The sequence below is a fragment of the Ursus americanus genome, chromosome 14 (assembly GCF_024610735.1).
Source record: "Ursus americanus isolate L20-20 chromosome 14, mUrsAme1.1.p, whole genome shotgun sequence".
Taxonomy (NCBI): domain Eukaryota; kingdom Metazoa; phylum Chordata; class Mammalia; order Carnivora; family Ursidae; genus Ursus; species Ursus americanus.
In genome coordinates this window covers 39,501,376-39,528,158 of record NC_142140.1, presented here as the reverse complement: position 1 = coordinate 39,528,158, position 26,783 = coordinate 39,501,376, and the positions used below count along the sequence as shown (strand labels likewise).

At 55.8% G+C, this 26,783-nt stretch overlaps 5 protein-coding genes across 11 annotated transcripts in view; 2 read left to right on the top strand and 3 right to left on the bottom strand.

Moving 5' to 3' along the window:
* The first annotated feature begins 113 nt into the window (after positions 1 to 113).
* On the top strand, positions 114 to 8,107 carry WDR6 (WD repeat domain 6). The gene is made up of 7 exons (XM_045778764.1): positions 114 to 385; positions 3,776 to 6,257; positions 6,366 to 6,449; positions 6,537 to 6,653; positions 6,751 to 6,869; positions 6,970 to 7,575; positions 7,707 to 8,107. The coding sequence occupies exons 1-6, from the start codon at positions 286 to 288 to the stop codon at positions 7,428 to 7,430; spliced, it is 3,363 nt and encodes a 1,120-aa protein (XP_045634720.1). The 5' UTR covers positions 114 to 285; the 3' UTR covers positions 7,431 to 7,575; positions 7,707 to 8,107.
* Positions 7,643 to 12,291, bottom strand: DALRD3 (DALR anticodon binding domain containing 3). Of its 4 annotated transcripts, none has more exons than XM_045778773.2 (12): positions 10,649 to 11,842; positions 10,280 to 10,575; positions 9,902 to 10,158; positions 9,738 to 9,817; positions 9,528 to 9,656; positions 9,081 to 9,151; positions 8,892 to 9,002; positions 8,600 to 8,708; positions 8,338 to 8,520; positions 8,135 to 8,248; positions 7,963 to 8,031; positions 7,643 to 7,871 (listed from the first exon to the last, which is right to left on the bottom strand). In XM_045778773.2, exons 1-12 carry the CDS (start codon positions 10,811 to 10,813, stop codon positions 7,752 to 7,754), a joined length of 1,704 nt encoding a protein of 567 aa, XP_045634729.2. In that variant the 5' UTR covers positions 10,814 to 11,842; the 3' UTR covers positions 7,643 to 7,751. The 4 variants fall into 4 exon arrangements, 3 of the variants coding, with proteins under 3 accessions (XP_045634729.2, XP_045634730.2, XP_045634731.2); XM_045778774.2 differs by having other exon boundaries at positions 8,600 to 8,703; positions 8,892 to 8,953; positions 10,649 to 11,841; XM_045778775.2 differs by having other exon boundaries at positions 8,600 to 8,682; positions 8,892 to 8,953; positions 10,649 to 11,840.
* A 977-nt stretch (positions 12,292 to 13,268) lies between these two features.
* On the top strand, positions 13,269 to 15,933 carry NDUFAF3 (NADH:ubiquinone oxidoreductase complex assembly factor 3). Its single transcript, XM_045778780.2, has 5 exons — positions 13,269 to 13,860; positions 13,947 to 14,139; positions 14,296 to 14,362; positions 14,451 to 14,551; positions 14,628 to 15,933. The coding sequence occupies exons 1-5, from the start codon at positions 13,784 to 13,786 to the stop codon at positions 14,742 to 14,744; spliced, it is 555 nt and encodes a 184-aa protein (XP_045634736.1). The 5' UTR covers positions 13,269 to 13,783; the 3' UTR covers positions 14,745 to 15,933.
* Positions 15,441 to 20,365, bottom strand: IMPDH2 (inosine monophosphate dehydrogenase 2). 2 transcript variants are annotated; one of them, XM_045778777.2, is made up of 15 exons: positions 20,194 to 20,365; positions 19,700 to 19,748; positions 19,376 to 19,477; positions 19,184 to 19,258; positions 18,650 to 18,856; positions 18,047 to 18,134; positions 17,775 to 17,974; positions 17,605 to 17,695; positions 17,409 to 17,504; positions 17,072 to 17,143; positions 16,264 to 16,407; positions 16,033 to 16,177; positions 15,787 to 15,930; positions 15,624 to 15,707; positions 15,441 to 15,522 (listed from the first exon to the last, which is right to left on the bottom strand). In XM_045778777.2, exons 1-15 carry the CDS (start codon positions 20,289 to 20,291, stop codon positions 15,501 to 15,503), a joined length of 1,617 nt encoding a protein of 538 aa, XP_045634733.1. In that variant the 5' UTR covers positions 20,292 to 20,365; the 3' UTR covers positions 15,441 to 15,500. The 2 variants fall into 2 exon arrangements, with proteins under 2 accessions (XP_045634733.1, XP_045634734.1); XM_045778778.2 differs by lacking the exon at positions 17,072 to 17,143.
* A 266-nt stretch (positions 20,366 to 20,631) lies between these two features.
* Positions 20,632 to 26,783, bottom strand: part of QRICH1 (glutamine rich 1) — a 48,548-nt gene continuing 42,396 nt past the window's right edge. For all 3 annotated transcript variants that reach the window (XM_045778768.2, XM_045778769.2, XM_045778766.2), the window contains 4 exons: positions 23,953 to 24,061; positions 23,442 to 23,593; positions 23,028 to 23,118; positions 20,632 to 21,586 (listed from right to left, as the gene is read on the bottom strand). In XM_045778768.2, coding sequence (XP_045634724.1) covers positions 21,394 to 21,586; positions 23,028 to 23,118; positions 23,442 to 23,593; positions 23,953 to 24,061 — 545 coding nt within the window. In that variant the 3' untranslated portion in view covers positions 20,632 to 21,393. The remainder of the gene's footprint in view (positions 21,587 to 23,027; positions 23,119 to 23,441; positions 23,594 to 23,952; positions 24,062 to 26,783) is intronic.

The following is a 26,783-nucleotide window of genomic DNA, read 5'->3' as shown; positions in this document are numbered from 1 at the left end:
AGCCGCAGGTGGGGTTGGGGGGAGGTAGATCGGGCCATTAGGAGCCCGCCGCAGCGCTCGGCAAGCGTTACGTCAGAGGGAGGGGCGAGGACGGTCTCGCCAATGACGAGCAGGATTTCGTGGGGCGAAGGGTCTTGATTGGACATCGGCAGCGGGCGACCCTGGGCTCCGCTACCTGTTGCTAAGGCCGCTGCAGATCGGCTCTGCTGCGCGCGAGGAAGGTTCGTCTCGCGAGAAGTCAGCTCCCTTCTTGGCCAAGGCAGCCGCAGCGGCTCGAGGACCGACATGGACGCTCACGAGGACTACGTTTGGCCGCGGGCAACCTCGGAGCTCATACTCCTCCCGGTCACGGGTCTGGAGTGCGTGGGGGATCGGCTGTTGGCGGGTGAGGTTTGGTTCGAGGCGCGCGCTAGCGGAGAAGAAACCGGGCGCTCGCATGGGGCGGGACCATGAGAACAAAGGGATGCCCCCAAGGAGGAGGACGGGCGGCGGGATGAATGAAGCCCGACCGAGGGGGGTGAGAGCCCAGGAGATGGCGGGCTGGAGGCCCGGCCGGAGGAGCCCCAGAGACAAAAAAAAACAAAAAACAAAACCCGACGTGGCTATCGAGTTCCTTAACAATCTGCAGCTGACCTGGAAAGGGAGGTGGGGCCGCGGGAAAATTCCAGGAAACGCAGTGGCTTGGGAGGCGGGGCAGGCAGGGAGAGAGGTGTGTGGCCGCTGCGGGGAGCCGAGGGGGGAGGTTGGGGGTGAGCCCCCTTAAGGTGGGCGGGTCCGGGGGCGGTCTGTGGTGTGGCCTCTCGGGGGAGGGCGGGGCCCGGTAGGCGGAGTTGTGGGCTCCCAGAGGCCCGTGAGGCTCCTCGGTGGAAGGTGGGGACGAGGATGGGGTGGCGGGAAACCAGGGATGAGACCTTTCTGAATGGGCCGGTGCTTGGGGAGGCAGACGCTGAGGCCCTTTCTGAGATGGTTGCATCCAGGAAATCCAGTGTTGATGGCCCTTCGGGGAAGGTCAAGTCGAGAAGCCTAGGCCCTCAAAAGCCTGGGACCTGAAACAGCAGAGCCCGGAAAGCTTCGAGGCCCAAGAGGAAGCCACTAGTGACTGATGGTGGTGCTGCTGTCTTTTAAGGGCCCAGAGGCAGGGCACTGGCGTTCAAGCCTTGAGTGAGCTGCTTCCTATCCTAAGGGGGTGGTTTTGTGTTTGTGGAGAGGTGGCCCAGTTGTGATCTGGTATGGGGGCTCTGGGAGCCCAAGGTTCCTACCACGGGTTAGACTCTGAAGGCTCCTGCAGGAGGGGAGAGGTAGGCAGAAACCCAAAGGATCACAAGAATGAGCTAAGAGAAGAGGTGAGTTCCTGGCAGAGGATAAGCTTGCCAAAGGCCTTGAGGTTGAGAATTTGTTACTTTGCGGGAATGAGGGAGTTCCTGTGAGGCTGAGCAAGGGTGGGGTCTGGGAGAAGAGGCTGGAGAAATGAGTGGAGGCCAGATCATTTTATGCCTACATCTGACTCAATGATGGTGGAAAGAGGTTTCATGAAGGGTTTTAAGCAGGGAAATGACTTGGGAAATACAGGTTAGAAAGCTCTTCAAGTGAACTCCCCTGCTCCTGTGACTTTTGTATTGCTGCAATTCTCAGATTCCACCCAGGTGCACCTATAATCTCAATTTCCAGCCCTGTTTGTGAGTTCCAGGCCCAAGTGCACAGCTGCCTTCAAATTGAAATCATCCTGTGGGTGCTCCAGCTGAGCAGGGAGAGCAGCAGCCACTCAGGTGCTCAAGCCCAAGCGTCTCCCTCAGTCCCCAAGCCAGTCTGGTTGATTTTGACTTCATACTTGTGGCATCTATTTCTCTACCTTACTGCCATCATTGGAGGCCATGCAACTTTGGCTCCCGGACCCCCACAGCAGCATTCTCTCAGCCCATCCTTGAGCCCTTTGTTTCCTGTTCCAACCACACAGCTTACAGTTCTTGCTCACCTCAGGGCCATTAAACTTGCTTTCCATCTGCCAAGAAAGGGTCCCGCATCTCCCCCATACTGTTTCTCTGGTTACCACTGCTTGTTGATTCCTCCGCCTAAATGTTATGTTCTCAAGGTGGCCTCCCCCGACACTCACCAAGTTGCATAGATGACACCGGGGTTTCTCATTCTCAGCACTATTGACATATTGGCCCAGATCATTTTTTTGTGTGAGGGGTCGTCTGTGATTTGCAGGACATTTAGCAACATCCCTGTCTTCTTCTTCTTCTTCTTCTTTTTTTTTTTAAGATTTTATTTATTTGACAGAGAGAGACAGCCAGCAAGAGAGGGAACGCAAGCAGGGGGAGTGGGAGAGGAAGAAGCAGGCTCCCAGGAGAGGAGCCTGACATGGGGCTCGATCCCGGGATTCTGGGATCACGCCCTGAGCCGAAGGCAGACGCCCAACGACTGTGCCACCCAGGCGCCCCACATCCCTGGCTTCTATTCCTCAATTCCATTTAGCATAACTCCGAGTTGTGACAACTAGAAATGTCTCCAGATACTGCCAGATGTCTTCTGGAGGGAAAATCACTGGAGCGATCTCCCTCTTTTAGAATAAAGCAGTCCGCATAGTTCTTTCCTGGAACTTACCAAAGTCATAACAATGCAGGTTACTTGGGTGATACTCTCTAGTGTCTGTCTGATGGCCAGGAGCCTGGGTCTGTGCTTCTTACTCACTGCTCCAGCTGTAGTTCCTTGTCTGGTTTATAATCGATGCTCAACGCATGTCTCTTGAGCATTAAAAGATTGAGATTGCAGGCTAAGGATAGCATGAGGGACTGTTAGTGTTAACAGGTGATAGATATCCTGGACCAAAGTCACTATGTTGGGGAGGATTTGAAAAATCTTTAGAAAATGAGCACATGGAGCTTAGCGACTGAGAACATGAGAAGATGTGGGAAGTTTAGAGGAATAAGCAGGGAGCTTCCTGGTTTCGGGCTGGGTAGAGGGTGGTAACGCAGTGGAGTGAGGAGAGTGGAGAGAATTTGAAGGTGAGCTAGTAGAGTAAGAGGGCCCCGCCGGGCAGCCAGAAGGCAGCTGAGGGTCACGGGAGCCTTGGCTGCCAAAGTTGGGGCCGCCTGTCCTGGTTTTTCCCGTCAGTGTTGAACATGCTCACATCGGAGCTGCAAGAAGCTCTTGGAAATCCAGAGGGGTTCTGCTGTGGCCCCAAGGTGGGAGGATCACGTCTGGGGACAGCCTCTTCCCTGGGGGAGGGAGAGTGGGAAGAGTGTGTGTAGAGACAGATGCAGCTGAGGATTTGGGATGAAGGCTTTGAGGGTTCCTGCTGGAAGCAGGAGAAGTCAGGTGGGGTGAGGAAGAGGCGGTGTTTGAGGAAGCCAGGTTGAACTGTCTGGAGCGACTGGTAGGCATCCGAAAGTCAGCACTGAAAGTCCAGCTGAAGCTGAGACCAAGGATTTTCCAGGATTCAAGTCCGCGGGATGGTATGTTCTAATGCATTCGCAGGCTATACTACGTGCCTGAATTTCCCGTGCCCCTGCCTCTTCGTGGCTTGGCAGAGTTGAATGAGGTTCTTTTCTTTTTTTTTTTTTTTTAAGATTTTTGTTTATTCGTTTGAGAGAGAGAGCACAAGCAGAGGGAGAAGGAACAGAGAGAGAGAGGGACAAGCACACACCCTACCTAGCAGGGAGCCCAAGACAGGGCTCGATCCCAGGCTCCTGGGATCATGACCTGAGTCGAAGAACTGAGCCACCCAGGCGCCCCACTGAGTGAGGTTCTGATGCTGCTCTCTGCTTCTGTCTAGGCGAGGGGCCGGATGTCCTGGTGTACAGCCTCGATTTTGGTGGCCATCTGCGGATGATGAAGCGTGTGCAGAACGTGCTTGGCCACTATCTTATCCATGGGTTCCGGGTGCGACCAGAACCAAATGGAGACCTTGACTCGGAGGCTATGGTGGCTGTGTTTGGGAGCAAGGGACTCCGAATTGTGAAAATTAGCTGGGGACAGGGCCGCTTCCGGGAGCTCTGGCGCTCTGGCCTGTGGAACATGTCTGACTGGATCTGGGATGCACGTTGGCTTGAGGGCAATGTGGCCCTGGCCCTGGGCCATAACTCGGTAGTGCTGTACGACCCTGTGGTAGGGTGCATGCTGCAGGAGGTGCCCTGCACAGACAGGTGCACCCTCTCCTCAGCCTGTCTGATCGGAGATACCTGGAAGGAGCTGACCATAGTGGCAGGTGCAGTTTCCAATCAGCTCCTCGTCTGGTACCCAGCGGCCGCTTTAATAGACAATAAGCCTGTGGCCCCTGACCGTCGAGTCAGTGGGCACGTGGGTGTCATCTTCAGCATGTCGTACCTGGAAAGCAAGGGCTTGTTGGCCACAGCTTCAGAGGACCGAAGTGTCCGCATCTGGAAGGTGGGTGACCTGCGGGTGCCTGGGGGTCGGGTACAGAATATTGGGCACTGCTTTGGGCATAGTGCCCGGGTGTGGCAGGTCAAGCTCCTAGAGAATTACCTTATCAGTGCAGGAGAGGACTGTGTGTGCTTGGTATGGAGCCACGAAGGTGAGATTCTTCAGGCCTTTCGGGGCCACCAGGGTCGTGGGATCCGGGCTGTAGCTGCCCATGAGAGGCAGGCCTGGGTGGTCACTGGGGGCGATGACTCAGGCATCCGGCTGTGGCACCTGGTGGGGCGTGGGTACCCGGGTTCAGGGGTCTCAGCTCTCTGCTTCAAGTCTCGTAGCAGGCCAGGTACCCTCAAGGCTGTGACACTGGCTGGCTCCTGGCGACTGCTGGCAATGACTGATACAGGGGCTCTGTATCTCTACGACCTTGAGGTCAAGTGCTGGGAGCAGCTGCTGGAGGACAAGCGCTTCCAGTCCTACTGCCTCCTGGAGGCAGCCCCTGGTCCTGAGGGTTTCGGACTTTGTGCCATGGCCAATGGGGAGGGTCGTGTCAAGGTTGTCCCCATCAACACACCAACTGCAGCCGTGGACTTGACCCTGTTCCGTGGAAAAGTGCATAGTCTGAGCTGGGCCCTGCGTGGCTATGAGGAACTCCTGTTGCTGGCATCGGGCCCTGGCGGTGTGGTGGCTTGCCTGGAAATCTCAGCTGCGCCCTCCGGCAAAGCCATCTTTGTAAAGGAACGTTGCCGGTATCTGCTGCCTCCCAGCAAGCAGAGATGGCACACGTGCAGTGCCTTCTTACCCCCTGGTGACTTCCTGGTGTGTGGGGACCGCCGGGGCTCTGTGTTGCTGTTTCCCTCCAGACCAGCTCTGCTGAAGGATCTTGGGCTTGGGGGCAAGGCCGGAGCTATTGCTGGAGCACTTGAAGCAGGGAGTGGCAGTGGTGGGAGTGAGACTGCCTCGACTGAGTGGGGCCCTGTGTCCACCCTCCCTTCTCTGCATGGGAAGCAGGGTGTGACGTCAGTCACCTGCCATGGTGGCTACGTGTATACCACAGGGCGCGATGGTGCCTACTACCAGCTCTTTGTGCGAGGTGGCCAACTGCAGCCCGTCCTAAGGCAAAAGTCCTGTCGAGGCATGAACTGGGTGGCTGGGCTCCGCATGGTGGCCGACGGGAGTATGGTCATCCTGGGCTTCCATGCCAATGAGTTTGTGGTGTGGAGTCCCCGGTCACATGAAAAGCTGCACATCGTCAACTGTGGTGGAGGGCACCGCTCCTGGGCCTTCTCTGATACCGAGGCGGCTATGGCCTTTGCCTACCTCAAGGATGGGGATGTCATGCTCTACCGGGCTCTGGGTGGCTGCACCCGGCCACATGTGATTCTCCGCGAGAGCCTGCATGGCCGTGAGATCACTTGCGTGAAGCGTGTGGGCACCATCACTCTGGGGCCTGAATTTGAGGTGCCCAGCTTCATGCAGCCCGACCACCTGGAGCCTGGCAGTGAGGGGCCGGGCCTGATTGACATCGTGATCACGTGCAGCGAGGACACTACCGTCTGCGTCCTGGCGCTCCCCACAGTCACCGGCTCGGCCCATGCGCTTACAGCGGTTTGTAATCATATCTCCTCCGTGCGTGCCCTGGCTGTGTGGGGCATCGGTACCCCAGGTGGCCCTCAGGATCCTCGGCCAGGCCTGACCGCTCATGTCGTGTCTGCGGGGGGCCGGGCTGAGATGCACTGTTTCAGCCTCATGGTCACCCTGGACCCCAGCACCCCAAGCCGCCTCGCCTGCCATGTCATGCACCTTTCGTCCCACCGGCTAGATGAGTACTGGGACCGGCAGCGCAATAGGCACCGGATGGTCAAGGTGGACCCAGAGACCAGGTAACATGCGCACCGTGAGATGGGAGCATGGGGTGGTGTCCTGCAGGGCAAGCCCCTTACAGCTGCTCCCAGGCTTCCCCTGATGGCTGCCCGGGGTTGTCTCTGCAGGTACATGTCCCTAGCTGTGTGTGAGCTCGACCGGCCTGGCCTTGGCCCCCTTGTGGCTGCAGCCTGCAGTGATGGAGCAGTGAGGTGAGAGCTGAGGGCCTTGGGCCAAGAGACAAGGGCTGGAAGGTTGTCCAGAGTGGGTTCTGAGCTGGGCCACCCTCCGCCCCCCAGGCTCTTCCTTTTGCAGGACTCGGGGCGGCGGCTGCAGCTCCTGGCTGAAACCTTCCACCACAAGCGGTGTGTCCTCAAGGTCCATTCCTTTACCCATGAGGCACCCAACCAGCGGCGGTGAGAGGGGCTGCCTGGGGGCCCTGTGTGGGCCGGGTAGGGTCTCTTTTTGTTTTCCATCTCCCTCACTGACCCGCTGCCCTTTCCTGGCTCCCAGGAGGCTGTTCCTGTGCAGTGCAGCCACTGACGGCAGCCTGGCCTTTTGGGATCTCACTACCGTGCTGGACCATGGCTCCACTGCCCTGGAACCTCCAACAGACCCTGGGCTTCCCTACCGTGAGTAGCTAGTGTACAGCCAGGTCTGTCCCTCCCCACCTCCCACTTTGCCTTCGCCCATGTGGCAGGCTGGGCCCTGACAACCATCTTCTTCCTCCAGGGCTGGGGACCCCGTGCCTGACCCTCCAGGCTCATAGCTGTGGTGTCAACAGCCTGCACACCTTGCCCACACGTGAGGGCCATCTCGTGGCCAGTGGTAGTGAGGACGGCTCCCTCCATGTCTTTGTGCTGGCTGTGGAGACCCCGGAGCTGGAAGAGGCCATGGGGGGTGCTGAGCTGGTGCCCCAGCTGCATGCGCTAGAGGAATACTCCGTCCCCTGTGCGCATGCTGCCCATGTGACAGGCCTCAGGATCCTAAGCCCGAGCCTCATGGTCTCAGCCTCCATCGACCAGCGGCTGACCTTCTGGCGTCTGGGGCATGGTGAGCCCACTTTCATGAACAGTACCGTGTACCATGTCCCCGACGTGGCTGACATGGACTGCTGGCCTGTAAGCCCTGAGTTTGGCCACCGCTGTGCTCTTGGGGGCCAGGGGCTTGAGGTGTACAACTGGTATGATTAAGGCGTCCCGCGGTGGCCGGCGTGCTGGGCATGGGACCTGCTCGCAGACAGGGTGGAACAGGAGCGACCGTCTGTGCCCATGCCCAGTATGCCCGAGGGGAGGAGGCGGCAGCCGCGGGTTCCTGACTTCAGAGCAGGAGCTGGAGGTGAGCTGGGTGCTGTTCGGGCCGACCAAACCTACGCCACTGCGTCCAAACGGGACCAGGCTTCGTGTGCAACAGAAGCCATTTATTTTGGCTTCGGGTCTGTAACAAAATCTTTGTTATCTTTCTTCCAGGTGATGACTTTATAAACATTCCTAGATATCGGGGTCTCTGTGGTCTTAGATGTGGTTCAGTGGAGGGAGACCCAGCGTGGCTAGGCCAGCGTGGAGCACTTCACGCACGGCCCGCAGAAGCTGGAGACGGGCAAACATTTGACCAAACAGGTGTGGTCGAGGCTCCTGGAGGAGAGAAGGGGCCTGCTGGTCTCTTCCACTGCTTCCCTTGCACCCCTGCAAGCGCGCCCCCCCGCCCCCACCTTGCTGTACTTACCCCTAGGATGTGTACGCGGTTATAGTATGAGCTGAAATCCATGCTGAGCTGAACCAGGAACTTGCACATCTAGAGACAGAGACTGAGTCACTGGCCGGTTTCTTTGATCTCATGCCCAGCCCAGAATAAAGCATCAAGCATGCGGTGTCTGTCCCAGTCTTCTCTGCCTCACCATCTCGGTGCGTGCAGTCGTGTGGAGCCCCGGGGCCGCGCACGCCAGGGCTGCGGTCTGGCTCAGCAGGTCTGGGAAGGGGAGCACGCCATTGAAGAGCAGCAGCCACTCGCCCTGGGCGGGAGAGGAGGGGAGGGTGGAGAAGGGCACTGGGAGGGGAGGTCCCAACCTCCTGCAGGTGCCCAGCTACCCAGGACACTCACCTCATCCTGTAGCAGTGAAAAATCAAGACTGCTCACAGGTGGAAAAGTGGGGTACAGACCTTGTTCCATGCTGTGCTCGTACCCGTCAAATAGTGTGGCGAGACGGGCGCAGTTATACATGACGAAGGTGCCACTCTTGGTGCCCTTTGTGGAAACGCTGCCGTTGGCCAGGGCCAGGAGGAGCTGAGGAAGGGGGGCACAGCTGCAGCCACAACGCAGTCTGTTCCCCAAGCCCCGATCCTCTTCAGGCCCCTGGGCTCACCTGACTCTGTGGAGCTGTGCTGAGCATCTCAAACTTGATGGTTGCCACAGAGAGAACGCTGAAGACCTCTGTCCAGGCTGGGTCTGCAGGAGTGGTCCCCCAGTCTGGGCTGGCAGGGAAGGGGATGCCCTGCCCCCACCGTGGAGCACAACTGGGCTCCCCCAGCCCGCAGCTCTTGCAGCTCCCCCAGCCCGCTGCCCTCCCAGCCCGCTGCCCTCCCAGCCCGCTGCTCCCCCAGCCCGCTGCCCTATCCTAGCCCGCGGCTCTCCCAGCCCGGCTCCCCCAGGCGCACCTCGTGCTAGCTCCCTGCCGTGCTTCAGTGCCGACGCCTTGCACACCTGGGCATGCCGCAGACTGCATGTGGAGAAGAGTGAGCCAAGGGCCTCGGGGAGGGGGGCGCCTCCTGGGGCAGGGAGGTTAGTGCTGAGTCCCCCCACCTCAACTGCCCTGACTCGGTGGCCTCCCTTCCAGCCTCACTCACTCGTAGTACTCAGGAGCAGTCAGGGTGCCTGGTGCACCAGCTGCTTTCACTGGGCCACAGACCAGGTGCTTCTGCCAGGAAGAGAGCAGGCGCTTAGCCCAGGTGGCCGTCCCTCCAGCAATAAATCCCTCAAAGAAGCTAAACCCTGTGCCTGGACTCCCCCAGCCTTTTGCCACCAGGCTTTGTGCCTCCCTCTCAAGCCCACCCTTCAGCACACAGTCCCGCTTCCCCAATCTATTATTCTTAAGTGTTCTCTGGGGTGTGCCTCCAGACCCCACCTCTTCTCCCAGGACGCTCCGCCCACCCCAAGTGCCCATTCACCAAGCCCAACAGCCCCCTCAAGATCAGGTGTCCCCTATGCGCTCATCAGCTAACGTGCCCCTTGATGGGTTTTCAAGGGCCCTCAGGTTGGTGGGAGCAGGGGGCGCGCCACCATCACTAACCCACCTGTGTGAGAGGAGCCTGGACATCCAGCTTCCACCAAAGCAAGTCCAACTTCTGTTGCTGGAACTCCTCCTCACAGCTCACCACGTGTACAACCATGCAGCCGTCTGCATCAGCCTCTGCGGCCGCAGCCTACAGGATAGGAGGACGGTCACTGGGCGGACACGGGACACGGCTTGCCAGAGGCCTACGGGCTGGGCGTCAGTCACTCACCAGGCCTGCAGGGCCGTCCCCAGGCCAGTGGCGGACGGCTTCCTGCAGCTCCGCCAGCACGGAGAGCAGATCCTCAGTCACTGCAGAGAACACAGGGGTGCTGAGCTAGCCCGGAGCACAGGGTCCCCACCTTTTCTTCCGTCCTGCGAGGCTCCAGCTCCTACCCAGACACTTGTCCAGGTTGGGGTCATAGCCAGCTGCGTGTCCCCGTTCTTGCATCACCTCCTTCAGGCACACTGTGCCCAGGACGCCAGGGGGCAGGGCTCCCCCGTCCCGGGCAGGGCTAAGCTCTGCAAGCGCGAGGCTCCTCAGGGCTTCGGTGTCGGCTCTCTGGGAGGCAGCGGGCCAGTCCACGCACAGTTGCTGCAGGAAGGTCGGCATGTGCGGGTCCCGCACGGCGGGCACTAGCCGCACACTCGCCCTGGGGAGCAAGCGCGGCCGTCTCAGCCCAAGCACCCGGTGCAACTCCCCCTCCTTCCCACCCGCAGCGGCTCTAGGCCCAGCTCGCCACCCCAACCTTTCTGGACCCGCTGCGCGCTCACCCATGAGCGCGCAGAGCTCGCGCCAAATGATCGGCCACGAGCACGGCGCGCAGCTGGCTCAAGCGGAGCACGCCAGGAGCGCTGCGCAGCGCAGGGCAGTGCAGGACGACGCGCGGGCCGGGTGCGGCGGGCGCGGCGGGCGCGGCATAGGCGGCCACGGCGCCGAGCACGCGCTCGAAGACGGCGGGCCGCTGCAGCTGGAGTGCCAGACCCGCGGGCGTCGGCGCGCAGCGCAGCACTGGGGCCACTCCGGGGCCTTGCAGGCCGGCGACCGCACGAACCACACGCTCGGGCACCTGCGGGAGGAAGGGCGGTGAGCAGGCTGCGGCGCTGCCCCTGGCCGCACATCCCCGCCCGTATGGCGCCCACCTGTCCGTCCCCGAAGCGCGCTTGCAGCGCGGGCCGCGGCGCCAGAAAGTCTCGGGCGCGCAGGTGGCGGGCACGCGTCTCCTTGAACCACACGGGGTCGCCAGGCCCCAGAGCCGTGTTAAGGGCCCCTAGCGTCTCTCCGACCCCCAGGCGCCCCGTCGCCATGGCGACCGGAAGGAGCCAGCGGAACCGGAAGCAAAACGTCAGGAGGTCGAACTTCCGGGAGCCCCGACTGGCCGGGGAGCGTATCCGGTGGAGGTCTCTTGAGCGGACAGGTGCTCCAGAGGGAACCGTGGCGGCCGCTTTCGACCTTCAGTCCCAGCACTCCCTCCCCGTGTCCCGCCTGCCCTGCCCGGCCCCGGCCCGGGATCGCGAGGTCCGCCTTAGGCCTAGAGTTCCGTCGTCGTCACCGGCATTAGCAGCCAGGGAGAGGATCCTCGCTACCGGGTGCGGCCCAGACCCGACTGTTTCTCTCATCGAAATCTTACCTATTTGCGATAACGTTTCATTTCCCACATTTGACACTTGATCAAACGTCAAAAGTTCCAAATGAATTATCAGCGGAATAGAGCAGCTAACATTAAAGGCATTTTCAAGAACTCCTAAAAAAATCCCGTTTTTGAAAGAATTTGTGTTCTGCAGCTTCAGGTTATTTACAACCATTTTCTCCTATGCTATCTGGGTCGTCTTTACCCCCGATAAATGCGTACTTTAGTAGAATTTCTTCTCTTGGTTTTTGAGGAACTAGAATCATCACGATACTTTCCAGAATTACCAGTTTTTAATGCTTTTCTTTTAACCTTGTGTACATTATCAGGGATACTCTGGCCTCCTGGTTTAGGCAATGAGCCATCGTAGGCAAAATAATGTGACCATGAGAAGACCCAGCTGAAGGACTGTTCTCAGTTGGGAGCATCCCAGTCCTCTACAGAGAGAAAGTTCTTCCCTCTGTCCCACGACCGGAATGTTTTCACTACAATCTAACTTAAATCCCCCTTTGCCCTATTTTCTTTAATGGAGATTTAACCTGACACAGCACAGAGTGCAGGAAACCCGTAATTACTGCTCTGGAGCAGTGAGAGTGCCCAGAGTTCAGAAAGGAGGGGATCCTAGGGGCAGGAAGTTTGGCAAGACCCCTTCCTGGGCCAGGGCTGCAAGGCCCTGATGGGATCGCCGAAAGAGCACTGGGCGGACACGACATTCCCGATGGCTTCTTGGGTGCCCACTCAACGGGAGTGATCGTGTCATTCCAAAGCGCTTTCTATTCAGCAGTCGCATGACCCAGGGACAGCTACTAACGGCTGGGGGCTGGAGGCCAAGCTGGGGACTTCAGCTACTCTCGGTACACGAAGACGGTTGGGGTGGGTTTTCCCCAGGAAGTGAAAGGCTATCTATAGCGAGCTGCGGGCTGGGGTGGCCCTGCCCTGTGGGACTCACCGCCATTGCAACCCTGTCCGAAGGCCCTGGAACCAATCTCCTTTGCCAATGCTACTCCAAGTTCCAGAGCTGACCACAACCCTGGCTCTCCGACGTCTAGGCCCACCATTTCCAGGGCGCACCTGAGACAATGGCCGGAGACCAGAGCGACCCAAATAAAGTACGTCTGGGGGTCAGGGGCTGGCCCACCCCATCTAGGCCAGGACGCTGCTCTGGCAGGAGAGCAGGGAACGAAATCCAAGCGCAGCTGGAATGCTCTGGAGACAACAGCTGCTTTTGGGATTCCGTTGCCCGCTGTCCAGCCGTGGGCGCGAGGGAGGGGGATAACCCCGGAAGGGTGGTGGTCCCTTGCCCTGGCGCCAGATCAGAACTCCCCCATTCCCAGTACCAGAAGACGGACCTAGGAGTGGGTGGTAAAGCCGAGTGTGGTGGGAACGAGGCGCTCACCTGGGCCCCAAAACAATAGGAAGATTGGTACGGGCCTCCCCTGGGACCGGTCCCGATCCGGATTAGATCCGCAGGGTAGGATTACTCCTGTTGGTCCCATGAAGCCAGGCCACCGGTACAGTGACGGGCTCGCTCGTGGGGCCGGAGAGGAAGTAAACCCGCGCACTCGCCTCGGGGACACCCCCGCACCCAGGGCCCTTTGTCCCGTGACTCTGCCAGCGCCCGGAGCGCTGGGGCGGGGAGGGGGGGGGTGGTGTCCAATGGCGGCGACGGGACCCCCGGGAATCCATTGCGAACGTCCTCCGCTGTGCCGAACCTCCCTCCCACCCGGCCCCGTGGGTAGCAGACGCGTCAACGTTCTCTTGAGGCCACCACACGGTGGGGACGCGGAGATGCCCGAAACCCGCGCGGGCGCCAGCGACTCTCGCGCCAGTAGGCCCTCTGATTCGGCTCAAGACGGGGGGTCGGGGAATTCTCGGGCCGCGAGCAGAGTGAGCGACGACAGGGCGATGCTCCAGCCGCTGTCTAGTTCAGTATCTGGTCCCGTTCGGCCGGGTCGATCACACCTGGACAGGTACAACCGCCCTACCACGGCGTTCCCCTTCCGCTTGTTCGGGGCGCAGACTCGGAGCCATTTTAAGGAGAAACCAATCAGCCACGCCCCCTCGCGCTCCCGAGAAGCCAATCCACGCGCAGCCACGCCCCGGTAGACGCGCGGCGGCGACGCCAACGGTCGCGCGGGTGACGGTTGGGGAGGGGCGTGATTCGCGGGAGAGCGAGGGAAACCTGAGCCGTCCGCCCCGCCCTGAGAACCCGACGCTCCAAAGCCTGGGATTAGGGGCTTGAAGGCTGGCCCCACGCCCTGGCCAGGTGTGCGGGACTCGACCAGGTGCGCGGCCGCCCCGCCCCAGGCCCCGGGAGCCCTGCGTAATGGCCGAGAGCCGGGGACGAGGCTGCGGCGGGGGCCCAGGCGGCGCTCTGAGGCCGGCCACGCCACCAGGTGTCTGTCTCCCCCAGGACGGTCTACGGGGGCCTGGGGCGGGGCGGGCGGCAGGTGCAGACACCGGAGCCGCGCTGGGGGACGGGCCCTCCTGGGACAATTGGCACCGGCCGGCTCCTTCAAAATCCCGCGCTGGGGCAGCCGACCCGCGCGGTGCCCTCCGGGACACAGGGGGCGCTGTCGGCGCGCTGCGGTGGGCTCCGCCACGACCGCGCTGACCCAGCGCCGGCCTCCCTGCACGCCGCTCCGCCATGGTCGTCGCGTTCGTGCTTCGCGGCCTGTGCCGAGCGCCAGCCGCGCCACGCTGGTCCCCCGCCGAGCTGCTGAGGTGAGCCCAGGACGAGCTTCCCCCCGCCCCACGATCCCGGCCCGGCTCGTCCTGGCCCCTAGACCCTGAGCACACCCCCTCCGCAGGGCCCCACGGCGAGGGCATCGGCTCACGCCGGCGGACGACGAGCTGTACCAGCGGACGCGCATCTCTCTGCTGCAGCGCGAGTCCCCGCAGTCCATGTATATCGACAGCTACAGTAGCCGCGGCTTCATGGTCAACGGAAATCGCGTGCTTGGGCCCTGCGCGCTGCTCCCGCACTCGGTGGTGCAGTGGAACGTGAGCAGCGAGGCCGCGGAGGGCCCGAGTCCCAGGCCTGCCCCCCGATTCTGTCCCTGGCCAGCTTGGGCTTTTCCGTTGCCCCTTTGTGGCGCAGGTAAGGGTTCTGTGGGGGAAACTGCGCGAACTTGTTTAACCTGCCTCCTCCCAACACAGGTAGGAACTCACCTGGACATCACCGAGGAAAGCTTCTCTCTCTTCTGGTTGCTGGAGCCCCGAATAGGTACTGGAGAAGGGGAGGGCTGAGGTGCTTCCCCGCCCCAGCCTCCCCACAGACCTGCCGTAGCCCAGCCCTGGCCATCTTTCCCCAGAGATCGTTGTGGTGGGCACGGGAGACCGGACTCAACGGCTGCAGCCCCAGGTGCTGCAAGCGCTGAGGCGGCGGGGCATCGCGGCGGAAGTGCAGGACACGGTGAGTCCTGCCCCTCGGAGCGCGGAGCAGGGCCGGGCCTACCCCTGCCAAGCTGATGCAGGCTTTCTCTTTGCAGCCCAATGCCTGTGCCACTTTCAACTTCCTGTGTCATGAAGGCCGAGTAACAGGAGCTGCTCTTATCCCTCCGTCCGGAGGGACGGTGCTCACATCTTTAGCACAGGCAGCAGAATGAGCCAACAGGAACTGACCTAACCTGTCCAGGAGGGTCCTGGCACTTTGTGCAAAATGCTTTCATTAGCCCTTCCCCTTTGGCACTGTAACACTTGTCTTTCTTGCCAACAAATTAATAATTTAATCCACTTTTCCCATTTTGTACTAGGTATGTTGCTGGCCAGGAGGAGCTGCTGGCTCACTGGGCTCTCGGGGGGGCGGGGGAAGTTGTGAAGAAACCAGGGCACTCCCCTTTTTACTTAGACTACTTCTTAGAGGCCGGATGCAGTCTAGGCACCTGTTCCACAGTGCGGATCTGTGCACTGGCTCATGCAGAGTTGAGGGGCCCTCAGTGCTTTCTCCACAAGGGCCTCTGGAGATTCAAGTTAGAGAATATATATGTGGGTCTCAACCTGGTCCCGTGTGGCCAAGCAGGAGGCCCTGTGGGTGCCAGTCCAAAGCCCCCAAGGACTATTCCATGACCTGTCCTAAGCAGCCACAATGTGAGACCGAACCCTTGTGAGCAGAGCGGGCCAGACCTACCTTGTGACCTGCCTCAGGAGGGACTTATGAATTTAGAATTAGTACCTCCTTCTAGATCCAAGGACTATCCCGATCTCGTGGTCTGAGGCTTTCCCTACCAGTGAGTGTCGTGTTAGTGTGCATCTGTGGTAGTGGCCGCCACACCTGCCTGTTGACCTCAAAGATAAAGCATCACTTGTTTTGGTTTTTTTTCAAACTTTTATTGAAAAACTGAGGGGGTATGCTGTATCCCTTTTCAGAAAAGCCTCTTCTCATACCTGTAAGCAGAAGAACCAGCTTTGAGGTGGGGGCAGGAGGAAGGAGGCATGGCAGAAACCTGCCCCAAGGGTAGATGGGTACAATAGGGTTGGTCACTTACGAATGGAGGCTGTGAACACCACCTTCCACCTGAGCTGAGGATGTTCTCTTCTCAAACTTGAGTTCTCCAGAATACATCATGGCTCTGAAGAGGGGCAAATGTCAGTGGTGGGTACCTGGCCCGAAGGAGCTCCTCCACCCATGTCCCAGCTCCCCAGGCTTACCGGACTTGGGTCAAACTCTTGGCACCAATGTCCTGGCAGGAGTGCTGGATACCAGCGATCAGGTAGGGGACAAATTTGTGGATGGACCCTTTGTCCTGCACAGCCCCAGATACCCCCTGGGCCACCTTGATTTTATCAGCTTCACTGTAGGGAGAGTCAGGATGACCTCATCAAGGTCAAAGCATGGATGAGGCAGGCTAGCAGTACAAGGCTGTCAATATAGGATAACTGACCTTCCTGTCTCACCTGAAATAACGGTTCTGGCTGCTGAGATGCTTGTCCATGGCATCAAGAGAACCCATACCACGGTATTTCTTTAGCCGGATCCCATCAGAGAAGAAGTACTCGCCGGGGGCCTCAGTGGTAGCAGCCAGGAGGGAGCCCATCATGACTATGGACAAATGGGAGTGATGGGAACAGACTCTGAGTGGCACTGAGGAAGGAATCCCACCAGACTCCCTGGGTGTTGGGCCTCACCTGTGGAGGCCCCAAGGGCCAAGGCTTTGGCGATATGGCCCACATTTTGGATTCCTCCGTCAGCAATAACAGGAACACCAAAGCGCCGTGCATACTCTGACACCTTGTACACTGCTGTTGCTTGGGGCCGCCCGCAGGCCAACACTATTGAGAAACGGAGGAACAGATGGGTGGGTGGAATTAGTGGGGACAGGCAAGGGACCCTGAGGCCGTAACTCAGCACCCAGGAGCTCTCCACTACACCTGCACCAGGACTGCAGCCTGGCTGAGAAGGAGTCATGTCTGGAATGGCTGCGGCCCCATCTGCCTTCAACAGTTCAAACAGTCGTGATGGCCTCCACTCAACCCTGCATGTGCGCGTGCATGTGTGGATGGCCCAGGGCAGCCTCAGGCACATGCAGTCAGCAGCCGGGAAAAGCCCCACCCAACTGGTATCAAGTGGGGGGAGCGGGTCACCGTGCAGTTAGTACCCAGAGGCCCACCCCATCCTCCAGCGTCCTTGGCAGCTTGGGCAAGATCAGGGGAGTGGTCATGTGGAAGGAAGAGTGGGCTTGTTGATCCTTGAGCTGTGCCTACTGTAGGAAATGTGGGCCGACTAGGGCCTACCTGGGAAGGAGGTCCTGCCCTACAAGCACCCCAGGAAGAGAAAGGAGCTGTGTTCTCCAGCAGCCCCCAAAACCATGGTCTGTCATTCAGTTTGCCCTGCCCACCCATCAGCACCACAAACCCCGGGAGGCTACAGCTACAGTCAACCAAGCAGCCGGGCAGTGGGCAGCTGGGCCGGGCCAGTGGGCCGGGCTGGACTTACTATAGCAGCCCTTGACAGTAGAAGGGCATTTAGGGCTGTGGGACTTTATGTCTGGAGGGATCTTGGGAGCCACTAAATAAAACAAACAGACCAGAGTTTAGAGAGGGTGCAGAGCAGGAGCAAGGAGGCCAGGCTAGGCAGGGAGGGAGTGGCAGGTGAGGAATGACGAGCTCGTCTTCCAGCATGTCACCCATCCAAAGGGCCTGTTTGGCCCTGGGACTGCCCCTATTGGAGGACTCAGTATGGTTCCCACAAGGGCGCTTGGTTCTGGGCCCTATGGGGCTGAAGGCCCTGCTGAAGCCAGGGTCTCTGAGGGCCCCGCTGAAGCATTTCCTACCTTCCTGGGTGATGCAGATGGAGCCACTGCCCATGCCCACGCGCAGGGCATCTACACCAGCATCAATGAGGTTCTTGGCCTGAGCAGCCGTGACCACTACGGTGAAGAACAGGGAAAGGCTTGTGTGAAAGTCTGAGTGGGAGCCTAGCTCCCCTGACTCTCGCCCCACGTGCTCTGGTGCCCAGTCTTGCCTCACCATTGCCTCCGATAACTTGGAGAGAGGGGTATTTCTCCTTGATGTACTTGATCATGTCGATCTGGAAGATGGAGTTTCCTTGGGAAGAGTCCTGGGACCGGGAGAAAGTCGCAGTGAGCCTGGTATGACAGCTGTCCCTACTGCCCCACCCTGCCCGTGCAAGAGCTCACCAAAACCACTACATCCACACCAGCCTGGGCTAGCAAATCCAGCCGATACTTGTCATCTTCATGAGTGCCAATGGCTGCTCCACATAGCAGCTGCTTCTTGGCATCTTTGGAGGCCAGGGGGTAATCCCGATTCTTCTTCAGGTCTGTCCGGGCAATGATGGCTACCAGCTCATCATCTTCATTTACAATGGGTAACTTTCCTGGGGTAGGGAAGGTATATAGATCAGAACCCTGGTCTTTGGTTCCAGAACCCTTCCGCCTCTAGAACTCACCCTTCTTGCTGCGCTGCAGAATTTCATTTGCTTCCTTCAGTGTGATGCCTGCAGGGGCTACCACCAAGTCTTCCCTCTTCGTCATGATCTAGCAGTGAGGGGAGCTGTCAGATGGGCCCAGAGACCAGACCTCCCAACGCACCCTGCCCTAACTCGGGTGAGGTTCCACAGACCACCACGATCACACACCTGCACCCAAACCACCCTCCTCAAGTGAAGCCAACAGCCAGTGCAGCAATACAGTGGCATGGGTGAAAATGGAGTAAAAGGACAAAGTGGTGCAGAGAACATGCAGTTACATAGTAAAGAAAGAAGGGCCACGCCAGAGCGGTGACTAGAGAAAAGAGGAGGCTGATGTTGGTCCTTGAGCACTGCCCCCGCCTTGGGAGTGGCAACCCAGCATGCATGCTGGCAAACACTTGGGCAGAATGAGAGCTTCTGGTGGGGAAGGGATGCAGGAACCCCATGAAAGGGTCAGAGACTTGGCTGGGCATTCATCTTTTCTGGACAGCAGAGGCCCCCAGAGATGCCATTCAGGCAACAGAAACCTCATCTTAAGCCTTGGCCGCCAGAGCTTGGTTTTCCTTTGTCAGTAGAACCCACCTCTTCCAAAAACCGGTCATGCTCCTCCTCCTTGAGAAAATCTATGTCCCTTGAGGAAATGATGCCCACCAAGCGGCTCCCCATCCGGCCCGTGTCGGTGATTGGGATACCACAGAATCCATGCCGGGCTTTGGCTTCAAACACATCCCGCACTCGATCCTTCGGGCTGAGGACCACAGGGTCTGTAATGAATCCCTGTTCGTATTTCTGGAAGGGATGGTGAGAAAGAACATTTCTGGACCATCTTTACCGGTCTGAAGCCTGGGGTCTATGCCAGCTCCCCCTCTGGCAGTACCACAGGACCAAATCACAATTCGAACCCAGGGATAGTAAACATGGGTGGGCTGTCGGTACTATCCACCTGGTCCTCTTCCCTTGCCTTAGGACACAGGGTCCCAGGCTCTTCTCAGGAACTGAGCCCCAAAGAGGTGAAAAAAAGGATCCTAAATTAGGAGAACAAATCCCCCACTTCCACCCCACTCCACCTCAGTGCAATTCCCAGGAGCTCTTGACCACGATCCTTGCCCTTCTGACCTTCACTTTCCGAACTTCGTTGGCTTGGAACTCAGGTGTACAGTTGTGGTGGATGAAGCCAATACCACCTGTAAGCTGCATGATAAACAGAAGATAGCAAAAAAGTGACAAAGAGCAGCATGACTATGTATGTCTTTGGGGAAGAGTGTGAGTGAGGCCCCTCCTTTTGTCCTTACACCCCATGATGCTCACCGCCATTGCTATGGCCATGCCAGCCTCTGTGACTGTGTCCATAGGTGAGGAAACCAGTGGGGTCTTCAGAGTGATCTTTTTGGTTAGAGCAGAAGTCAGGTCCTGAGGAAATACGGCCAGCTCATGTGGGAAAGCACCTCATAAAAGCCTCAGGGTGGTGCCAGTTCCCCCATAAAACAGGTGCCCTGTATAACCTGCATGCCAATCAGACTATTCCACAGAATCCACCCCCAAGCCCAATCTGCTGTGGTAGCCAAGAGACCAGGGAAGACAAGTACCTTACCCAACCTTGATGCTCAGGACCCAATTTCTGGCCATACTCACCACCTGGTCTGCAGTGAAGTCGATGTACCCAGGGAGAATGAGAAAGTCACTACGGGGGAGGGGAGCGAATTGGGAGTAAGGCTCAGGCTTAGGGCGGCCCGAGATTCCATCCCCAGAGATCATGTCATAAGGCATTTGGGCCTAGAGGGCACTGACCTAGCCCTTGTCACAAGCAGGACAGACAAATCACAAAGTGGAGATGGAGACGGGACCTTTTCTGCCACCTAGCTGTCACCAGCGACCCTGGCACCCTGACAACTCCATGTGCTGAGAGAACGGAGATTCTAGACTGAAATCTCAAGCACTGCCAAGATGCCTCCTCCATCCCTCCCCACTTTAGATCTATCAAACCGAGTCCCAGAGATGGGTGGGGGATTCTCCAGAACCTGTCTCCCATGCCCGAGTCGAAGCGGGCTCAGCGGAAAACCCCGCCCGGCCTCCCAGTCCACCGCGCCGCCCCTCTCCTCGCCCAGGTGAGCCAGCTAGGCCCGCACTTGTAGGTGAGGCCATCCCCGCAGTTGAACAGCTGCTGTGCCGTGAGCCCGTCGTCTGGCACATAGGACGTGCCCCCGCTAATCAGATAGTCGGCCATGGCCAGCGCCGGGCAAAGCCGCGTGTGTCCGAAGACCGCGCCGCAGAGGCCTCAGCCTTCTGGGCCGCGCCAATATAAACCCGCCGATATCGTCATTGCGCCCTGCGCGTCACTGACGTCAGGACGCAGCGCGAGTAGGCGGAACCCGTGCGCCTCCCGGGCGGGGCTATCGAGGAAGCGCATGCGCGGAGAACGCCCTAGCCGTGGAGCCACAAAGTTTAGGTGTTCCCGAGGCTGCCCCCTCCCACAGAACCGTGACCCGTTCAACTAGCAGGCAAGGCTTTGCTTCCACTCGCCCGCAAGGCTCCTCCCAAATAAAGAGGCGATGTTCACTAGCATGTTGAAAAGACGTGCTTGTCATTCTTAATAAACAACTAGATTAAGAATACATAAGAGAAACAGAGTGGTATCTTTATATGATACACAAGTGTATGTTACAAGAATTCCATCAGGCACAGGAGCCTCAGGTTTAAGGCCTCAATGTTAGGCCAAAAAAAAAAAAAAAAAAAAGAGGCATGGTAAAGTTTTTACTTTAACATCTAAAATGTCACTTGTCATAAAGGAGGGTGTAATAGAAATTGTCTTTAATAAATCATAATTGAAGTTCCCCTCATTTTCCTTCCATTAAGATGCTAAGTTTATGTCTGCGCATGAAGAAAGTAAAGACCATGGCTCCCCTGTGGTCAGCGACGTCTGCCAGAGTGGAAGCCAGCTGGGGAGATTCCCTGGAGGGTCCGTCACTAATTCCATCTTTCTGGAGTAAGGGAAGGGGCCACATTTCTCCTAACAGTCCGAGCCCTTTCCCCAGGCTCCAGACAAAAAAGAAAAGCCAGCCAGCAACTTTCTAGGACATCTGGCTTTCAGGAAACCCAGAGCCCCCCTGGGCTGAGGAATCTGCTGCAGCAGAATTACGGTGACGCACAGGAGGCAAAGTTTCCTTTTACATTTTAAACAGAAGCAGTCTGAAAGGCTTCATAAACTACACCAATAAAAAAAAAAAAAAAAAAAAGAAAAGAAAAAATGGAGGCCTCTTCTTTAGTGTGAAAGTCTGTCCTTTTTTTTTTTTCCTGGATCATCTCCCTTGCACCATGGCTTAGGGATCTCAGTGCATGGTGCTTGCGTTGGCCACTGCAATGGCCTCCTGAATTTCTCGTATCACCAGGATCCGAGTCAGCATCTGTCCCATTTGCTCTCTGCTGATAGGCTGGACCGAGTACCAGATTGGGCTATTGGGGGCCACCACTGGCTCAGGCGTCAGATAAAATGTGTCATTCCGGCCTTTCACACTCTGGGGGCTGAAAAATATATCAGTAAGAGCTGGGTAAAATCACAACATTCTCAACCCTCCCACCCTGGAATCCTCCAGACAGATGCTATATGCAAAAGGTGGGAAGACAGCAGCTCTTGAAGGTATGATGGCATAGCTACTGAATTCCATGCAGTCAACACACATTACCTCTAGGGCCTCCTTTGGGGCTACTGCCAATGCCAGAAATAGGCTGCCTTCCTTCCGCTCCTCCCTCACATGGCTGCCAGCTGTGACTCCTCTAACCACCTGCCTCGGGATGCCAGGGTTCATCTACTTGAGTCCCACCATATCCCACTTGGAACCAATTTCACTGCCTACGAGGTCCTCCCTCTCCAAGTATTTTGCTCATGTTGTTTCCTCTACCCAAACCACTGAATTCCTAAATTTTACATAAGGGACTCTGCCTTCCTAGCTTGGTTGTGATGCTGGGACCCTTACCTGGGCTCACCCTCCACCCCCCTCAACGTTGTGCTGTACACTTAGCACATGCCACCTTCTAACAGTTATATTTGCCCATCCCCTCAAGATTTATCAAAGGGCTACTGTGTGCCAGGCTTGCACTAGGGGCTTGTGTTCAAGAAATGAGCAGGATCCAAGACTCCACACCCTATGCAGCTAACGGATAAGAGACAGTCAACAATTAAACAGTAACATAAATACACACAAAAATAACAAATCAGTGGTAAGTGCTACAGAGGAAACAGCCCAAAAGAACAGGCAGGGAATCTGGAAATGCTTCTGATAAAGCCGTTTTGAGAAGAGGGATGGATAGGAGCCAACTAGCCAAATATGGGGGCGATGAGGGGAGGCTTGTCCAACAGGGAAAATTTCTAAGCTGAGGCCTGGAGGTAGGGAGAGCATGACGCTCTGGAGTGGAGAGGAGCCAGTATGGCTAGAGAGAGAAGAGCTACAAGGACATGAGATTACCAAGGGGAGTATACGTAACGCCTTGTCGGCAAGATTAAGATTATTCTTTTCTCTATACAATAAATGGAAACCACTGAAGGTTTTAATCTAAGTAACATAAGACCTATAACATAGAAAGATGATTCTGGCATTGCTGTAAAGATGACATGCCCAACTGCAAGGGCAAGAGAGTAAAAGCCAAGGAAAGAAATCCCCCCTAGATTGATGTTGCTAGTGACAAAGGTCAAGGCCAGGAAGATGCAAGACTATGCTACATGATGGAGGCTGCCTTTTTATACTCGCCTCCATCTACTTTCATTCCCCTCTCCAAGACAGGAGACCATATAAAAATCACAATGCTAGTCATTTCACATGTTTTAGGGAAACCGGTCAGGTTGCTTCTATATTTCACTTTTTGGAAATGTGTTTTTACTCTGTTTGGGACTAAAGAACGCCTCGTACACAGGTACAGTGCACACATGCACACATACAGTCACCCAGCCACCATAAAGCTTCCTCACCATTTAAAGAGGTAGAAATCGTAGAGCTTGATGGGACATCTCAGTGGATTCTCTGGATTTTCCGTCTGTTCTGCATACATGTCATCTGTAACTATAAAACACACCCCCCACCACCAGGAACATGGCATGAGACTGCCTTAGCTCAGGATCAGATTAAGAACCTTAGGCTTCTAGCCATCCCAACTAGACTTACTGGGAGGGGAAAGGGTGTGAGGCATGAAGGGAAAGTACGAAGGGAAAAAAGCAGCAATCACTTCTGGGGAATCTCTGCTTCTACAAGAGTTTGAAGTTTCTAGGTGAGGAGAAGGGAATGGAGAATTCCTATCCAGCAAGTCCCAACCTTCACACTCAACACTAACCCCCCAGGCACAAGGGCAGGCCAGGACAAGTTGCACCTGTTTCTGCGGCCCCTACCTTTCTGGCCAGTCTGGTGTATCCCAAGAGCCTTCAGGTACCGAATACTCGTGCTTTTATCCTTAGGATTAGAGGGGTTCTTCTTTGTTTGTCGCAAAACCTTGGAGAAGGCCAGCTTCATGTGCTGGTCCACTGTCTTCAACAGGAAGTATCTGTACCACAAGTGAAAGCAAGGCAAAGGGAGGGGTGCCAGGAGGAGACTATGTATGACTTACCCTCTGCCATTGGTGCCTCGGAGCCGCTGCGCACACTCCCAGGATCTGGGCAGGCCCATACCCAAAAACACTGTCTAGTGGAGGAACCACATCAAGATTGATGGCAGGGGTCTGGCAAGGCTGTCTGCCTCAATGGTCACCACACAAATGTAGCCAAGTGGTGCTGAAGGCTTTCAGTAGCCCAAAGGCTCTCCAATATATGTCAAAGGAATTCCTGTATCTACCTGGATAGTTTCCACCCTCTTCACTGGGCAGATGCCAGCAGTGGCTAAGCATGGAGCTTCTAGAACACTTACTTGGTGTTAAAGAACATGAGGGTGGTCAGCAGGGTGGAAGGGGAGTGAGCCCCGAGCTGCTTGCACTCCCACAGCATCTCCTCAGTCACGTGGCTGGGCAGGACATAGCCTAGGAGGAATAGAGCACTGCTACAACAAGAGGATGGCAGGTGGGCCCTCAGAGGTGCAGGATGGGAGTTGGGAGGCACAAGGACCACAAAAGAGTACAAGTTTAACCAGAAAAATCTCCCTAGGGAATGGCAGAAATCATCTGGAAGCTTGTTAAAACACAAATGGCTGGGTTCCAGCCCAAGTTTCTGGGGTGAGACCTGATAATGTACATTTCTAACAAGTTCCTGATTTTTCTTACCTGATGTTAATTCTTCCTCTAATCCAAGGTTAAAGTGGGGCAAAAGAACACTGAAACACCCACAACTATAAATCAAACTCTGCATGTATGCATACTTCTCTAGAAAGAGGATACAGAGCTTGCATCATATTTTCAGGTGTAAGGGCCCAAAGAATTGGTATGGGTGCCCCTGTCTGCCCTTGCTAAACCTCTCACGTTTTCCACCTCTAGAAAGCAAATGCATTCTCATCCCCTCTCTGGGTAAAGGAGAGAATGATATTCAGAACTATTACAGGATTCCCCGACAGGGAAGGTTTTACTTTAAGACCCTGGTTCATAAGTGAACTGAGAGCTGGGCAGGAGCAAAGGCCAGTGTTTGCTCAAAAGCCCTGTGCAGCCAGGTCTACACCAAAGGAAGAGGATACTTGAGCTGATCATCAAGCCCCCTTCATGTGTTCCCTCAACAGTTAATGTACAAGTGTTTGTGTGCCAGGCACTGAGGCCATGGTGAAAGCATTCTCCTGCAGGAGTTTCAGGATCCTCCAGGCAGGCAGTAAGGATGTCACTTCATAGAAGCGGGTAAAGAAATATTCTGCCCAACACATTCCTCTTCTCTGCTCCTGCCAAAGCTGGCTCTCTGACTCCATTAAGTGCACGCCCATCTCTTCAAGGCAGCTCTGCCTCCACTCTTCTATTCTGTGGCCTACAGGCAATGAGATAAGCTCCCCTGCCCTCAAACATATCTGAAGCAGATGAGTGGCACAGACAGCCCTCCTTGGGGAAGGCCAGTGGCATATCTTGGGAGGTGCTATTTTCTTGGGTTTATTTCACTCTGCCATTTATATGAGCTTCCCTAGCTTTAACCACTGTTTAACAAAACTTAAGTGAAGTTTAGGGTCTAAAAACCAGGACTCCTGGCATGGGAGAAGGGAGATGCAGATAAGGACATCATATAAAAACTTTATAGTTCTCAATCTGAACTGCAAGCATCAACATGACTTATTTTATCTTTTTTTAGTTCTTCCCACTGAAAGGCCTATGAACAATGACCAACCCAGGAGCAATGAACACCCCTGTGCAACCAGACTGTGCTACTTAAAATACCATTTACCACTAAAAGGAACCAGTCTCCATGGAGAACTGACCAATTCCACATTGAGACAGAAAATAGAAAATGTCCAAGATCAGCCTGGAACATTTGGCAAATCAGAAATTAAGGAAGTAGGGCCACGTCAAAAGAACTTAAAAGCCAATTTAAGAGGTTCCAAATGGCCAAAGATGGAACAATTTGCACAGCAAAAAAGATAACTGCAATGGACTGAACCAAATTAAATATGTTTAAATTAATTCGTTCACAATGATTCCTTAAAAAGAAAAAAAAGTGAATTGGTTATCACTGGATGAAACCGGTGAACCAACTCATTACCATAAAAACTGCTAAACAAAGAGAAAAAAATAAGCCCTTATCCCACCTCTCCTATAAAATCCATTAACTATACTGCTACGTATTCAAAGAGCGATCAAGGGAAAGTTTTGCTTTGTACTTCAGCTAATAATGAAGAAGAAATAACATCAGAATACCACCATTTGCAATTCCTAAAGAATGAATGGATCCAGACATTATGGGTATCAGTTGGACGTATATAACCCATCTATGACATAACCTTGCCAAAAAGAAAACACAAAAATCAAAACCTGATCAATGAAGTCTTTATATGGAACTACCAATTAACTGTAAATACGAGGGAACAGAAAACTATAATAAACTACAATATGCGGACGTAATCAGACTGACAATTTAAAAGGCCAGTTTCAGGGTGCCTGGGTGGCTCAGTCAGTTGAGTCATGATCTCAGGGTCGTGGGATCAAGCTCCACATTGGGCTCCACACTGGGCATGGAGCCTGCTTGAGATTCTCTCTCTCTCTCAGTCCCTCCCTCCCCAAGCGCTCCCACACACTCTCTTTCTCAATCAATGGCTAGCTTCTTCCATACAAAATTGCAAGAAAACAGAATCAAGGAGAAAATTAAAGAGTAAAGCTAAATACTAAGACATACCAGCAATTTCAATGTGGGGACCTTATCTGCACCTTGACTCAAATGAACAAGATCATGACATTTATGAGACACTTAGAAATCTGAACAAAGGGTAGAGTAGACTTTGATGACATTATGGAATTATCTTTTTTCCCCCCAAGTATAATGATGGCATCATGGTATGTCAGGCATACTAAAATATTTATGAATAATAAAGTGCGTAGGAGTTACTTCAAAATAATACAGGAGGGGAAAAACAGGTGTACACATGACACAAGATTTGCCATGGACAGTGGGTAGATGGGAATGTCATTTATCTATTCTAATTTTTACATGTGCTTGAAATTTCCATAATACAATTTTTAAAAAGCAAACTCTGCATAGCCACATGTGGCTTGAAAATTTGCAAATCACATAGTGATCCACTTACTTGTTTTCTGTTCTAATGACAGCCCCTCAGAAAGGCCT